Raw genomic sequence first — 16,507 nt, 5'->3', positions numbered from 1 at the left:
TGGACAGCTTCTCTCGGTGGCTGGAGGTAGTGCCTGTTAATTCAATGACATCTAGTAGAACAATACAGGTTCTAAGGGGCCTCTTTGCCACTCACGGGTTACCTGATGTGATTGTATCGGATAATGGGCCCCAATTCACCTCTGTTGAATTTCAGGATTTCCTCAGGGCCAACTCGATTAGACATGCAACATCAGCACCCTTCCACCCGTCCACCAATGGCTTGGCTGAACGCAACGTTAGAACCACCAAAGACGCCTTGAAGCGAATCATCCGTGGCGACTGGCACCAAAGACTTGCAGACTTTTTGCTGACCCAACACACAACCCCTTGCACGGCTACCGGGAAAAGCCCTGCGGAAATGAGGTGGGGCAAACGGCTAACCACCAAACTGGACAGGTTACATCCTGACAAACTACCCTCAAGTGCTGAACCTGACATCCCAAACAGGTCCTTCAAAATTGGAGAATTAGTCTGGGCCAGAAACTATGGACAGGGGGACAAATGGGTTCCTGGGGTAGTCACTGACATAATGGGGCCGTTGTCTTACACCATTGAGGGGGAAGGGAATAGAATAAGTAAAAGACATATTGATCAATTAAGGAAGAGAGTTGCCGGAAGTATGCCAGTCGATGGGGGTCAAAACGTACACGGGGGTGATACTGCATCTTGGCTTAATCAAAACAACTTGCCAGTTAGCGGTGAAGCGGAAATTCAAACCAGTGTGACTACTGCTAACACACAACATTGTCAAATTGACTGGGAGCTGTCCCCTATGAACAGGCCAGCAGTACCTGAGCAACAACAACAAACACAACTGCAATCACAATCTGTTAGTAGGGAATCTTCAGAGCCTGTAATTCAAAATTCCAGACCCATAAATATAAGCCAGCCAATCAGACAGTCAGTTAACAATGACTTAAGTAACCAAACCAATAGATACCCATCTAGGGTCCATAGGCCACCCAAATACTTGAGAGATTACGTCAACAAATAACATCAACTGGAGGGGAAGGGGTGTTATGTCAGTAGCTTTGTTGCAAATATGTCAGTAGCTTGTTGCAAAGAAGGTTCCTTTGAAGCGGGAGATTCTGGTGCAATTATTGGTTAATGTTGTAAAGGCAGGAAAACCCGGGCTTGTGATTGGATACAGTTTAAACAGCTCGAGTATAAAAGCCAGAGTTATTTGACAGTTGTCAGTTGACATATGTGTATTGAATAAACCTTTTGCTGTTAAACCTCACTGAGTCATTCGTCTGTCTGAACCAAACAGGTAAAGTGCAGAAATAGGACAGAAATAGGACAGAAAGGATTTAAGGTTTTGCACAAATATAAACAAGAGGTAACCAGGTCACAGGTTTCTGCCATAGTCCACTGAGAGCTAAAATGTTCCAGTTCCTTAACTTCATTGTTTTATTCTCAGTGCAATATGCAAGATTAGTGAGAGCAGTGCTCCTCCCTGTGACTATTAATGATGCTAATACTTAGGAGCTGTAAGGATGAACAAGCTGAAAAAAATATTGGTATTCACTATGTCTACTAGAAATTCTATTTCAACAGATTGGTATGAATGAATTCAATTGAAAAATTTTAAGTTTGAGGTGGTAGATGGTTACTTGATGAGGAATCATTGAGGATTAAGCCTTATCCATGGATTGGCCCACAGGAGGGAGTAGTATGATTTCAAGCAAATGCAAGTGTGACCTGTGCATTCATTTTCATATGAATTGTATAAATAAAAGATTATGCTTTATTTTATTCTTAATATGTTTAATTATTGAGCATACGTATGTTTTCTTTATAGTGTTTATTAATTCCAACATGGATGCAAGCAAGAAAGCAGATCTTCCAGTCTTAGTGGAAACAATACAGCAGAAGTCAAATCCTGATCGCCACCCTATCCCATCCATTTATGTACCAGAACAAGGTGGTTACAAGGAAAAATTTGTGAATGCAGTCGAAGACAAATACAAATGTGAAAAATGTCATCTCATCTTGTGTAATCCAAGACAGACAGAATGTGGACATCGCTATTGTGAGACCTGCATGAGTTCTCTGTTGAGGTTAGTCATTCTTCATATATATATATATATATGAACTAGACTAAAAAAAATGAAATTTAGGATTTTAAACCTGTATCTCAATTCTTTCTTTGCTGTTTACTTGCAATTGACACATTAAATAACAATACTGTACTCATTAGGTACTTGCTGAAAGACTGAGACACAATTCAGAATAAACATAGGTTAGGTTTGTATTAAGAAATCCACTACTTATAAAAATTAAATATAAATAAGTACACCATTTTTTAATCCAGAAAAAGATGAGATTACCCCAATGCAAAGATTCTCCATCTTGGCAACTAAGATGTGTGGATTTAATTCTCAGATTTCCCATAACTACCTGGGGAATTCTGGAAGTAAACGTCCATACATCTTACATTGCCAAGGATGAGAAATATTGCTCTAATGTTATGCTACACTTCAAAACTTTTCTAATTTCAGTTGCTTCCAGAGAGCCTTAGAAAGCATATGTGATATTAAATATAAATCATTGCTCTGATTATTTGTATCTGCAAAAGAGCATTTGAGCTCTTCCCCCCCCCAAATAAGATAGTGATGAAGTATCTAAGAAATAATTTAATTTTAAATTGCATGTGTGTGATGGTGATGGCTGATACAAAATTTATAGGAATTTGAAATTATGTAGTGAGGCCACAAAATTGAAATGTTCATAATTGTTGAACGAACAGAAAATAGCAGTGTGATTTTTACAGATGTGTAGAACAAAACGAAGATTTTATAGTGGCTCTAGTTGAATTATTGTTCTAGGTAGTTTCTAATTGAGGAGATCAACCCTGACTGCTCTTTAGAAGGCCAGATCCTGAAGCTAAAACTCAAATACTTTGGCCACCTAATGAGGAGGAAGGACTCACTGGAGAAGAGCCTAATGCTGGGAAAGATTGAGGGCAATAGAAGAAGGGGACGACAGAGAATGAGGTGGCTGGATGGAGTCACTGAAGCAGTAGGCGTGAGCCTAGATGGACTCCAGAAGATGGTAGAGGACAGGAAGGCCTGGAGGAACATTGTCCATAGGGTCGCGATGGGTCGGACACGACTTCGCAACTAACAACAACAACAACAAAGTTTCTAATTACAAACTGCTGCTGTTAGGTTCATTGCAGGTTTTTAGATACCTTTAGATCCTCCTTGATACATCCTTAATATGCAGGTATCAGAAATGCATCTTACCGACTTTTCCTGATAAAAGTGATTGTGTATTACAACTTTCTATCTGATCATTTTCTGATATAAAATGTTTAGCATTGGTATATTACCAAAATATTTTCTGTCAGGAAATAATAAATAAAAGTAAATTTAAATATATAAAGAACAAAAGGGTTTATGGCATTTTAGTACTTAGCATTCCCCTGCATTGTTGGTTTACATATAGTGGCTTTTAAAAATATTTTCAATGATTGTATTTTTTTTTCCTTTTTACAACTATTAAAATAAATGAAAGATGTGTCATAATGATGATTTTCAGAATTGTGCGTAGTTTCCCCCCCCCCCCCCCCCCGGTTTCTGGTTTATATATTGGCATTCAGTAATGGAGCTGTGAAGCTTTAGTACTTCTTCGGGTCATTTGAGGATATAAATACAAGAACTACCAATGATTTTTCAGTGATGACTACTGCTTAGTAATCTCTACGACAGAGCAGTTGAAGAGAACAGACATTCCACTTGAGTAGATTCAGCACGGACTAGAAAATGATGACACCTTTCTGCTATTTAGTCTGCTGCAGAATGTAGTTTGTAGCATTGTATTTGTACCAGAGGAACAAACAATACAGAAAAAAATTACAGCCAGTGCAGAACTGTTACTTTTAAAATATAAGGTTTCAATTTGATTAAAATGGTCAAGAACTGTAATGATGGTAGCTGGCATTCAAATGCTGGACAAACAATTCAGTATAGTATTGTAACAATTATTGCTCTATTTTAAACAAATGCCACAGCAAAACCTTGGTTGTTCCACACACTATGAAAGAATTTGGCCTTGAACTTGTGAATGCACTGTCTAATAAGTATGAAATGTTATATTTTTTCCAAACCATTTGTAGCGTAAGATCAAGTCAGGGTCTCTCATCCCTTTCAGCTGTTGGGCAGATTTGGAATTTTGAGTGGATTTCAGGGGTTCTGTTAAAAAATGGTCATGACAATCATAAAAAAATCTTATGTAACAGAAGGCAAACTAGTGAAGTTGTTTTCTTATCACTTCTTCTAATCTCTTCTATTGATAACTACCACCTCAGCTTAATTCTCTTTCTTTTCAGACCAATGGCATACTTCAGCTAAAACACTACATTTTTATTTTCCAAGAATAAAATAGACCTCTCTGGGACCCAAAGATATTGCTGCAGATTGTATTTGAGATTGATGTTTTGCTTCCTATTTATTTACTTCTAAACAAAAAATGTAGAAAATTGGTGGAACAGGTACCCTGGCAGATGCCAAGAAAGGTATACCTAAGCCTAGGGGCTCCCATAAGGGTCACAAAGAAAACCTGTGATTTATGTGTAGGCACCCTAGAACAATGAAGCAGTTGTGTTTATAAAAAATTATCCTGAATTGCATAAATCAAAATCTACATTAACAGTAATATGGCTCCAGTCTAGTCTGTCTTTGTTCTGTGTCTCTTTCCTTGGTCTCTCTGTCAACGTACACACCTGATTTTGTTAATATTAATGCACTCATCTCTACATAATTTCTTACTTCCATATTCTGATTTGTCTTCCTCTCTATCGGCAATTATATCTCTACAAACAATTTATAATCTAAAATCAAGGTTTTTTTTCTCTTCTAGTTCCACAAGTCCAAAATGTACAGCATGTCAAGATACAATAGTGAAGGATAAGGTATAATTTCCCCCCATAATCTTGCAATTTTGCGTTGTTGCTGTTACCATTACTAGCATAACAATATTTTGCTTTGGTTATACTTTGAAAATCCATTTAACTGTATAGCTCAAATTAGAAAAGGTTTTGTGCTATATAAATGAATCTCTGCATTTCGTACTATAGAATTTTTATTAATACAGTTTTTGAATGAAGAGATCTTGTTGAATTCTTTTGGTTTTTCCCCCTATGGCTTTTCCTAAAGTTTCACTCATTCAGTGGGCTGGAAATAGCACGTGCCATTTTATTTTTACAATGATTTACACAAATGAATAATAACAAGGTGAACTATAGACTTCTTTTTGAACAAATACAGGTAGTCTTGATCATAATTGAGTCTGCAATTTTGGTTGTTAAGTTGTAATGGACATAAAGTGGGTCTCCTTATAACCGCACCCAGTTTTACAACCTTTTCTGTGGTGGGCATTGTTCACTATGAGGCATTTTTTCCCCAGAAAGTCAAAGTAAATGCTGGTTTCCAGGAAGAAAAACTTAGTAATTCATGGTCATGTGACCATGAAATGCTGCAAATGGCCATAAATGCTGGCTGGTTGCTGGGTTCCAAAAATGCAGTCACATGATTGGGGGGGCAGAAGTTGGAACTTCAAATCCAATCATAAGTTCCTTTTTTGAGGTCTTTTATAACATTGGTGCACAATTGTCTACATCTGCAAATACAAACATTTTCTCTGACAATGTCCATGAAGAGAAGTTCATATATACACGCACATGCAGGTAGCCAAAGATAAATGTTGAATCCCCAGAGACAGAAGGGGAAAAAAAAATTTAACACTAGGGCCACCAGAAATAGATATATGTTTGCCTGCTCTTCCATAAGGAAGCTGCTTTGCATTATGGTAATATACATGGCATGCACACATGAATGGGAAAATATTGAAGAACTTAAAATGTGGAAGCATATAAAGTCCATTATCCTTGCCCAGTTTGGTTCCTTTAGTTGTACTGCATATATAGCCCGAAGAAACTGCAGTCTTGGGAATCCTGGCAGTTGCACACGTACCACATTTGGAGGATAATGGATTGGGGCGGCTATAGTTCAGTTTGCTCTTTGCAATATTGGCCATACAAATACTATCAGAAAACTCATTGACAAACTCAAAAGTATTATACATTTCCTGTAATATCCTCCAGATGATATTCAGAAGGTGATTGGAGGGTCCACTGAGTAGAGATGACATTTTGCACTGCTAGAAAGTGTGCTCTTTTTCATTTTAAAGAAAAGTTAAAATCAAATTCTGGCAACTGAAAGTAAATATCATTTAACCCATGTTTTTTGCTGAAAAACCAAGTCCAAATGTTAATGTTCTACTACTGTATAACAAAATATTTGGGTGCTTTAGAAATTAGATACTACTTCACTGCCTGAACTGCTCTTCTATGATATTAATTCTGATTTTACCTGCTTGATCTCTTCCTTTATATACTTTTTTATCTGGACCTCAAATTGAGCTGGTTGTGTAGCATTCATCATGTAGAAAATTGTTTAGTGCAGAGGTCCCCAACCTTTTGGGCACCAGGGACCGGTTCCGTGGAGAAAGGCTTTTCCACAGACCAGAAAGTGCATGGTTTTGTGTGCTGCCTGCATTCCACAGATGGAGCTTGTTTGTGTGGACCGGTTGCTGGCATGCAGCGGCCCACTACTAGTCCACGGACTGGGGGTTGGGGACCTTTAGTTTAGTGCAAAGTCTTGTTATCTGACTCATTTCTCTGCTCCTTAGTCATTTGTGACAGATCTTTATTACTCTTTATAGATGTTTTATTGCCTCATAGAATCTAATTTAAAAACAGTAAGCATTGACATACAGTCTGCTTTTGTATAGTTTAAACTCACCTTATAGGTTTTGTGTCCATATGTGTTCTAATCAGTTGAGAGTAGACAGTCCTGGGAAATATAATTTTCCTCAGCTGTATACTTTGCAGCTGTGAACCAAGAGAACTGTTGGAACCATTCAAAATCAATCTATAGCTATATAAATAGTGTTATGGTCTAGCAGTTAATCCTAGAGTTGAAGGATCTGTTACTTTTGTCACACAACAAGCAGGTAGGAGAGAATAGGTGATATTTCAAATTTCTATTGAATTATGGTTCTCTACTATATTTGGTATTAATGAAAGTTGGAAGTACACAGATAGCCCTAATGGTTACTAAAGATTTCCTTGGATTGCATTTTTTTTGTTTAAAGACCAATCTGTACCAATAAATGTTAAATGTAATGTGAAAAAATGTAATTGCAGTTTTCTATGGCAAAAATGGGGTGTTTGTTCATTTCCTCACTTTTTGGACTGGTTCAAAAATTGTGCTGCAGCTGCCAGAAAAGCCAACACAGAGCTAGGCTACATTAATAGAGGGATAGAATCAAGAACATGTGAAGTGTTAATACCACTTTACAATGCCTTGGTAAGGCCACACATGGAATACTGCATCCAATTTTGGTCACCATGATGTAAAAAAAGATGTTGAGACTCTAGCAAGAGTACAAAGAAGAGCAACAGAGATGCTTAGGGAACTGGTGGCTAAAACATATAAGGAACAGTTGCTGGAGTTAGGTATGTCTAGTTTAATGAAGAGAAGGACAAGGGGTGACATGATAGCAGTGTTACCATATCTTAGGGGCTTCCACATAAAAGAGGGAGTCAAGCTATTCTCCAAGCACCTGAAGGCAGGATAAGAAAACAGATAGAAACTAATGAAAGAGAGAAGCACCTTAGAACTAAGGAGAAATTTAGAACAATTAATCAGTGGAACAACCTGCCTCCAGAAGTGATGAATGCTCCAACACTGGAAGTTTTTAAGAAGAGACTGGACAGCCATTTGTATGAAATGGTATAGGGTTTCCTGACTGAGCAGGGGGTTGGACTAGATGACCTTCAAGGTCCCTTCCAACTTTATTATTATTATTATTAGTATAGCTCAACATTTTTTATTTAACTTATTTATTTACCATATTTAGGAACTGCCCATCTTCCTCCTTTTACTATAAAATGAAGAACTGTTCTTATGTATAATTTCTTGTACTTTAAGATACTGCCAATTTAAAAAAAAATCAGGACAAATACTGTGTACTCTATAGTACAGTGTAGTCTATACAAATCTTTTTTTCAAACTAATTCAGACTTTGCACGAATACATCTTACTGTGCAAAGAAAAGTGAAGACGTTCTTGTATTGTCCGTTTGTAGCAGTTGCCGTCAAAATTTCTTATTCATAAAAAAAGTTCTGAAATAGTTTTACCAGATTTCATGTGAATGTACGTTTATATATTTTAATTGTCTAAGAGAAGTTTATTGAGCCATTTATCAGAATGTAGTTATTTGCATCAAGCTGGTTAGTGCCAAAATGATAAACTTTTATATCATTATTGCAATTAAAACTCTATTAAATGTCTGTTAATTCTAGATATTTAAAGATAATTGCTGTCGGAGGGAGCTTCTAGCCCTTCAGATATTCTGCAGAAATGAAAATAAAGGTTGTCGAGATCAACTGACCTTGGGACAGTTGCTGGTAAGTAGTTGAAAACCTTCCAATATGTTTTTGTCTCTTCCTCTCCTTTCATCACTGAATGCTAGATTATATGATTTGTGGTGTTAACTGAACCTAAGTTACACATTGTTTTAACAAACAAACCCACATCAAAATTGTAATGTATGAAGTAGGCTAAGTCTCTAGACCAGGGGTGTCAAACTCAATTTCATTGAGGGCTGCATCAGCATTGCGGTTGCCCTCAAGGGGCCGGGTGGGTATGGCCAGGGTGGGCATGGCCTACTGGGTGGGCATGGCTAGAGTGCATATGGCCTACTGGGTGGGCGTGGCCTGCTCTACATCGTTCACATCAAGGGTGCCTATGGGGGCCTGGGCAGGAGTGGGACAGATCTGAGGGTCTCTGGCAGAAGGAGGGTCTCTGGGCCAGGGCCAAGGCAGTGGGGGCCGTTCCCTCACTGTTTCCAGGATGGCTTCGCGGGCCGCATGAAACCACTTCGTGGGCCGGATCCGGCCCCCGGGCCTTGTGTTTAACATGTCTGCTCTAGACCAAGGTTTGTAAACTTTATACAGTATAGCTAGGGAGATATATTTGTTCAGTATCTTTTTAAAGGCTTATTGTGCAAAATGGCAGATCGACTTGTATAGTTCTTAAGGACCAATGCTACTTTTTTAACAATGCTGATAGCAGGCCTATTGCTCCAAACTATAGTAAATTCAAACATGCAGTAATAGAGTAGTCACCATTCAAACAATTCAGATAAGCCCTCAGAAAGTTGCTCAAATATCATCTGTGTACAGGATATCTATTCATATAAGAATACTGGAGAAAGCCTTCTCATATTCTGGAATTCTGGAAAAGATAATCAAACAACAAATCAGCAAACGCCTAGAGGCAAACAAAGTCATTACTAAAAGCCAACATGAGGTTGTCAAAAACAGATCATGCCAGACAAATCTTATTGCATTCTTTGACCAAGTGACAAAATTAGTGGACCAGAGGAATGCTGTGGATATAATTTACTTGGACTTCAGTAAGGCATTTTATAAAGTAGACCACAACCTACTACTTGATAAGATAGAACAATGTGGGTTAGACAGCATCAACACCAGATGGATTTGTAGCTGGCTGACCAGCTGTACTCAGTGTGTGGTCCTCAATGGAACTGCATGTAGGTGGAAGGAAGTGTGTAATGGGGGTGCCCCAGGGCTCTGTTCTAGGCCCAGTGCTCTTCAACATCTTCATCAACGATTTGGATGAGGGGATAGATGGGGAACTCATCAAATTTGCAGACGACACCAAGCTGGCAGGAATAGCCAACACTCCAGAAGACAGGCTTAAGATACAGAAGAATCTTGACAGACTTGAACACTGGGTGCTATCTAACAAAATGAAATTCAATGGTGAAAAAAGTAAGGTTCTACATTTAGGCAAGAAAAACTAAATGTACAGATGTTGTACAGGTGGTACCTTGCTCAATAGTAGTTAACTGTGAGAGGGATCTTGGAGTCCTAGTGTGCTGCAGATGCCAAAAAAAGCCAACAAAGTGCTAGGCTGCATTAACAGAGGGATAGAATCAAGATCACGTGAAGTGTTAATACCATTTTACAATGCCTTGGTAAGGCCACACTTGGAATGCTGCATCCAGTTTTGGTCACCACGATGTAAAAAAGATGTTGAGACTCTAGAAAGAGTACAGAGAAGAACAACAAAGATGATTAGGGGACTGGAGGCTAAAACATATAAGAAACGGTTGCTGGAATTGGGTATGTCTAGTTTGATGAAAAGAAGGACGAGGGGGGGACATGATAGCAGTGTTCCACTATCTCAGGGGCTGCCACAAAGAAGAGGGAGTCAAGCTATTCTCCAAAGTGTCTGAAGGCAGGACAAGAAACAATGGATGGAAACTAATCAAGGAGAGAAGCAACCTAGAACTAAGAAGAAACTTCCTGACAGAACAATTAACCGGTGGAACAAAGTAGATCTTTGTATTTTGTTATCTTCTCCAGTTCTTTCTCGTTTATTCTGCTGTCTCCAGGCACTGCCATGTCCACTATCCAGAGTTTTTTGTCTTTCTTATTGACAATTGTTAAGTCCAGGTTATTATATTGCAGGTGCTTGTCTGTTTGAATTCTGAAGTCCCAGAGCAGTTTAACTTTGTCATTTTCTATGACTTTCTCTATTTTATGGTCCCATCAGTTCTTGCTTACAGGCAAATGATATTTCTTGCAGATCTTCCAATGCACCATTGTTGCTAATTTGTCATGCCGCTGCTTGTAATCAGTCTGTGCAGTCTTCTTGCAGCAGCTTTATTGTTGTTGTTGTTGTTATATACAACTGCATGTGGTACACATTGGCTTCCAACTAAACAAAGGTACTTAATCTGCACTTGAAGGTTACTATGAAGATGAGAAATACAGAGTCAGATTTTGCATTTCTCCAAATGTTGTTCCAAAAGCTCAGTCAAAAACATTTAGATATTTGTGTTTTAAAATAAAGTATGTTTTGAAGTACATGAATGTAATGCACAAGTTTTTGTTGGGTTTTTGTGTGTGTGTGCAGATAGTACAACAATTCATAGAATAGACTTATTAATAAATATGTGCAAATTCTGACCTCTCTATTTGAATCCACCAAGCCAAAGAAAACTGAAACTTTGAGTAGCAGGTAGTATTTATAAAATGTTATCTAATTTAACTACATGATCACATATTAAAAATAATAGACTGGCAACTAAAAATATGAAAACACAGAGAAATTTACTATTGTTGGATACTAAATTCTTAAGTACTCCAACCCAATAAACTTTGGTAGGTACCTCTGTTTGTGTTTTGAAGTTAATACAATAGTCCTCAACTTACAACCACACAATTGAGCCCAACATTTCTGTTGCTAAGTGAGACACTTTTAAAGAGACTTTTTCCTCATTTTACAACCTTTCTTGCCACATTTAAGTGAATCACTGCAGTTGTTAAGTTAGTAATATGGTTGTTAAGTGAATCTGGCTTCCCCATTGACTTTGCTTGTCTGAAGGTCACAAAAGATGATCACATGATCATGGAACACTGCAACTATCATAAATATGAATCAGTTGCCAAGTGACTGAATTTTGATCACATGACTTTGGGGATGCTGCAACGGTTGTAAGCGTGAACAACACACATAAGTCGCTTTTCCCAGTGCTGTTGTAACAGGTCACTAAATGAACTGTTGTAAGTCAAGGACTAACTATATCATGTTTTAGCACTACTGCTGCAAGAAGTCAGATGTTTCGAACTTTATTGGCAACCAGGTTTTTGTGTTTTTTCTCAGCTGTTAATGTAATATTAACTTATACTTTATGCCAAAGAAAAAACAAGGGGGAAGAATATTTTGAATTTCTTGTGACCACTAAATAAAGTTAACAAGATTCATTATCTTTAAATTGATAAATAAACTAAATCTATTACCCTTGGCGTATTGGTGACCTGGTGCTTGTTGGTTTCAGACACATCTAAGAAATGACTGTCTCTTTGAAGAACTTCCATGTCCTCGTACTGATTGTAAAGAAAAAATACTGAGAAAAGATTTACCAGATCATATAGAAAAAAACTGTAACTATCGGGAAACAACATGTAAATACTGTAAAAGCCAAGTACCAATCATTATGATACAAGTAAGTATGTCTTCTTAGAAAGCAAAACAACTTTTCAGGAAAGTATCTATGGTGAACAAGGTCTTTTGAAGAATCTGGGAGCCTTTAAGACAGACAGCTCATTCAGTGCCATATGCACACGCTTAATATAATAACAATGCACCCTTTTCTCCATTGTTTCTCACTCATTACAATTAGCAGCCTAGTAAATGGGATTGAATGGAGAAAGTCCAAAAGGCTGAAGTCTCTTAAGGTCACTTTTATTGCCTTGATTGAAAAGTGGAGGAATATTTTTATGTGATTATTTCAAATAGATAACCATGATTTGGAAGGCAATCTTTCCAAGTAGAGGGTCCAGAGGCTGTAATTTGAAAGTCTTCTAAATAGTTTATAAACTGGGAAGCATATGCCCTAAGAAATGATGCTGCCTGGTGCGCCAGTTGCGACCCTATCTGGACCGGGAGGCCTTATGTACGGTCACTCATGCGCTCGTGACCTCTCGCCTAGACTACTGTAACGCTCTCTACATGGGACTTCCCTTGAAGACTACTCGGAGGCTCCAACTGGTACAGAATGCGGCCGCGAGAGTTGTCTTGGGAGTTTCCCGGTACTCCCATGTTACACCTTTGCTCCGTGAGCTGCATTGGTTGCCAGTTGTCTTCCGGGTAAGGTTCAAGGTTTTGGTTATGATCTTTAAGTCCCTACATGGCATGGGTCCGCGATACCTCGAGGACCACCTGCTGCCGGCGTCGACTCCCCTCCGCCCTGTGCGCGCCCACAGAGAGGGCCTCCTCAGGGTGCCTCCTGTCAAGGAATGTCGACTGGTGGCCCCCAGGGGGAGGGCCTTCTCTGTGGGTGCTCCGGCGTTATGGAACCAACTGCCGGTAGAGCTCCGGATGGCATCAGACCTCCGATCCTTCCGTCGCGGGTTGAAGACCCATTTATTTGAACTAGCGGGTCTGGCCTGATGGGGGTACATGGGTTTTTTATATAGGCTTGTTTTATTATTGGTTTTAACTTGGGCATTGATTTAATTGTTTTTTAATGTTTGTATTGTTGTTTATATTTATGCCCTGTGAACCGCCCTGAGTCCCCTTGGGAGAAGGGCGGTATATAAATCTCAATAAATTAAATTAAATTAAATTAAATATGAGCTTCAATTGGAACATTTTGGAATTCAGATTTCTTAAATCTTTCATTCTGTTGGATCTAATAAGAAGTGGTCAATGGCTATATTTGGGGAAAATAACAGAAAGTTATACCATTTTTTCCAAATCATTTTACACGGGTGAGAGAGAGTTGTCAGACAAATAGAGGAAACCAAATTCCAAGGCTTCAGAATGAAGAGGGATGAAGGAAGCTGTACAGGACTGGGGGATGGAATGAAAGTTATACAAATAAGCTTTTATATTTTTCTGCTTTTGATAATTCAGATATTTCTAAACTTCTACATGTTCTGCAAAGTAAGAAATCACAGTTATATTGAGGATTTTCAATTCAATGAATAATAACTCTTCAAGAGACTAGTATCTTTGGCACTGGTTACTGATTTTTTAAAAATTAATTTAGAATAACACGTTGTATGTTGGAAAGCGCAACTTTTATCAACCTGATACCTGATTGCATCTGCTAGTTGTGACTTTGATTACCATAGCAGCAGTATTAAAACCATGTTTCTTTAGAGATTTCTTTGCAGATTTTGGGGTTTTGGTGGGACAAAATACATGCCTGTAGCCTTCAAAAGTCTAAATTTTATATTTAAATTCTCAAATATGAAAAATTGGCCTAGTTGTGTTTTACTTCAAGCTTGGAAACAAAACCCTGCTTAAAACATTCTGTGCTGCCTACATCCTATTGAAAAAAGCTTGGAGCCAAATATGGAATGTTTCAAGCTTTGAATGAAGCAATAGAAAATAGCCTTGCTATTTTCTTTTTATCACAGTGCTGCAGAAATAAGTAAGATGGCAAAGTTGCAAAAAAATGATCCAGTGTTTTAAAACTGTCTGCTGTAGGATCAATCGAATCATTTCTAGGGTTCTCCACAGAGACTCATTCAATCTTCGGTTTGTTGAGGAATCTCACAGAGGTCCATCATCAGCATAAAGAGATCAATATTTTGCATTCATTTCATTATGCAATTGATGGGCATATTAACAGCAGTGACCAAGACCCTGTAAAATCTAGAGAAGCCTGGCTGGGTCAGATAGTTGTTAGGAATAGATTATTTTAATGAATTATTATTGGGTATCCGCTTCATTTTTGTTCTATAAAAAATTAACATCACTGTGCTGCAATCAAGTGTTGTGTTTACAACATATAGATGTGCACATACACATTAAAAAGTGATATGTATATATATCACGTGTGTGTATGCACACACCCCCTTTGTTGCACAACTAACAAGCAAAATGCATTATTAAAAAATTATGTCAGCATAAGATCATTCGTGCACATTTACTTCCAGGTAATAGAACTCAAGATAATGTACATTTTGTTCAAACTTGGAACACTTGAAATGGGAGGTTGGAGGAAGAAACATTTTGTGCATCTCTAAAAGGCAGATATTTCAGTCATAAAAATAAATTATATTGACATGTTATATATTCATGTTATTTATTTTAAGAAATAACTTCTTTGCCATTTTATTTTTTTGTCCAGTATAAGTGATTATGAATGTATAAGTATGTGACATGATTTTTCCTATTGTTTTCTTAGAAACATGAAGATGCAGACTGTCCTTGTGTTATGGTTACATGTCCTCATCAGTGCAGTGTTTCAGCACTCCTCAGAAAAGAGGTAAAAAATCATATTGCAGAGCTGTTTATAAAATCAGATAACATGCTGTATTATATTAGTTGCTGCAGAATGTTTTTGTTAAAATAATATGTAAGAAATTTGCCAGAAGCAGCTCCAATACATTTGAAAAACAAGGGAAAAAGTCTTTCTGTTACCTTTAACTTTAAAGGTATTTCTAAACTCCCAGAATATAATGCTGCTGTTTTCTTAAATAAATAAGTAAACAAAAATTTGCAATGCTTGCAGCAGTTTTTCCCTTTACCCTTATTACTGTGTTTTCCCCAAAATAAATAATTTTCCCTTATTACTGTGTTTTCCCCAAAATAAATAACTTTTCCCCAAAAAATATATAATTTTTTGCCTCCAAAAGAGGCGTTAGGTCTTATTTTTGGAGGATGTCTTACCCGCTTACCTCAGGAACACTGCAAACAGGCCTCCCACACCCCAAACCTGCCGCACCGCCACCTGAATTCTGCGGTTGCTCGCAGCAGGCTGCGCTGGTGCCACTTGCAGCAGGAGGCCATGTGGCGCATCACACCGATGTCACCACTTACGACAGGAGGCCACCTAGTCCCTGGTGCCAGTGCCGCTGCTCATGGCAGGACAATGTGTGGCACATTGTGCTGGTGTTGGCGCTTGTAGCACAATACATCACATGGCCTGCTGCAAGCAGTGGTACAACATGCAACCAGCTACGAGTGGCCGCAAACAACAGTGCCACAGGTGTTGGGGTGTGGGAGGCCTGGCTGCAGTGGTCCTGAGGTAAGCGGGTGCGGGGTGCATGGAGCAGCTCGATTCCCCCCCACACACACACACACTCACTCACTCCAGCCCTAGCTTGATTTTTACATGTGCACCTTGCCCCATCTCGTACAACCAGACGGGGACAGAGTGGGCAGGGTCTTAACTGGGGCTTATTTTGGGGTTAGGGCTTATTAGGCACACACATAAAAATCAAGCTAGGGCTTATTTTGGGGAAAACACAACATATGCTGCATTAAAACTCTTAATTATCACAGGTATCAGAAAACCTGTTTGTTCTTTCTAATGAATAGGTAGTATAGAAGATTTTAGGAATTGTGTAATTGCTTGGTAAGTTTAGAGCCATTAGATTGTTAAGCTGACATGAGCAACTCAGTTCATAATCTGTGATCTTTTCCTTATAACTTACATTAATCAATAAATCATGAGGGCACAATATTTCTAAGAAAGTAACATACAAATTTGTATTTATTTCTTCCAATAGTCTCTTTGATTTGAGAAGCTATTTGTACTGGAAGCTAAAGTAATATACATGTAATATAATGTAATATCTAGCCGAAATACCTACATCCTGCAATAAAGAGGACTCGGTCATACAGGATAAAAATTCTATCTGAAATGAAATTGTTTGTTTGTTTTGGTCTGTCTGAGCAAAAATCAGTGCAGGAGATATATTAATCATTCCTTGGCAATGCTTCTCCAGTCCTTTTTAGTCATTTTATTCCCAAATTTCTTTTCCAAATGAACTCCAAAACTGTCCTGGGTTTAAAAAAAAGTGCTAGAGGAGAAATTTGGGTAGATTATTTAGCATTCCATACCCTGACAAGCAATTTTTCTTTGCAGTTCAAGTGAATGGTGATG

The 16,507-nt window shown here is 38.2% G+C and overlaps 1 protein-coding gene across 1 annotated transcript in view; it reads left to right on the top strand.

The window, feature by feature from the left end:
• TRAF3 (TNF receptor associated factor 3) overlaps positions 1–16,507 on the top strand; it is a 113,766-nt gene that overhangs the window by 73,861 nt on the left and 23,398 nt on the right. The window contains exons 4-8 of the mRNA XM_083360234.1: positions 1,803–2,061; positions 4,865–4,916; positions 8,373–8,477; positions 11,942–12,109; positions 14,804–14,884. Coding sequence (XP_083216360.1) covers positions 1,820–2,061; positions 4,865–4,916; positions 8,373–8,477; positions 11,942–12,109; positions 14,804–14,884 — 648 coding nt within the window. The 5' untranslated portion in view covers positions 1,803–1,819. The remainder of the gene's footprint in view (positions 1–1,802; positions 2,062–4,864; positions 4,917–8,372; positions 8,478–11,941; positions 12,110–14,803; positions 14,885–16,507) is intronic.

Source organism: Vipera ursinii, assembly GCF_947247035.1.
Source record: "Vipera ursinii genome assembly, chromosome: 1".
Classification (NCBI taxonomy): Eukaryota; Metazoa; Chordata; class Lepidosauria; order Squamata; family Viperidae; genus Vipera; species Vipera ursinii.
The sequence above is the reverse complement of the archived record's forward strand: the minus strand, read 5'-3'. Positions and strand labels throughout refer to the sequence as shown.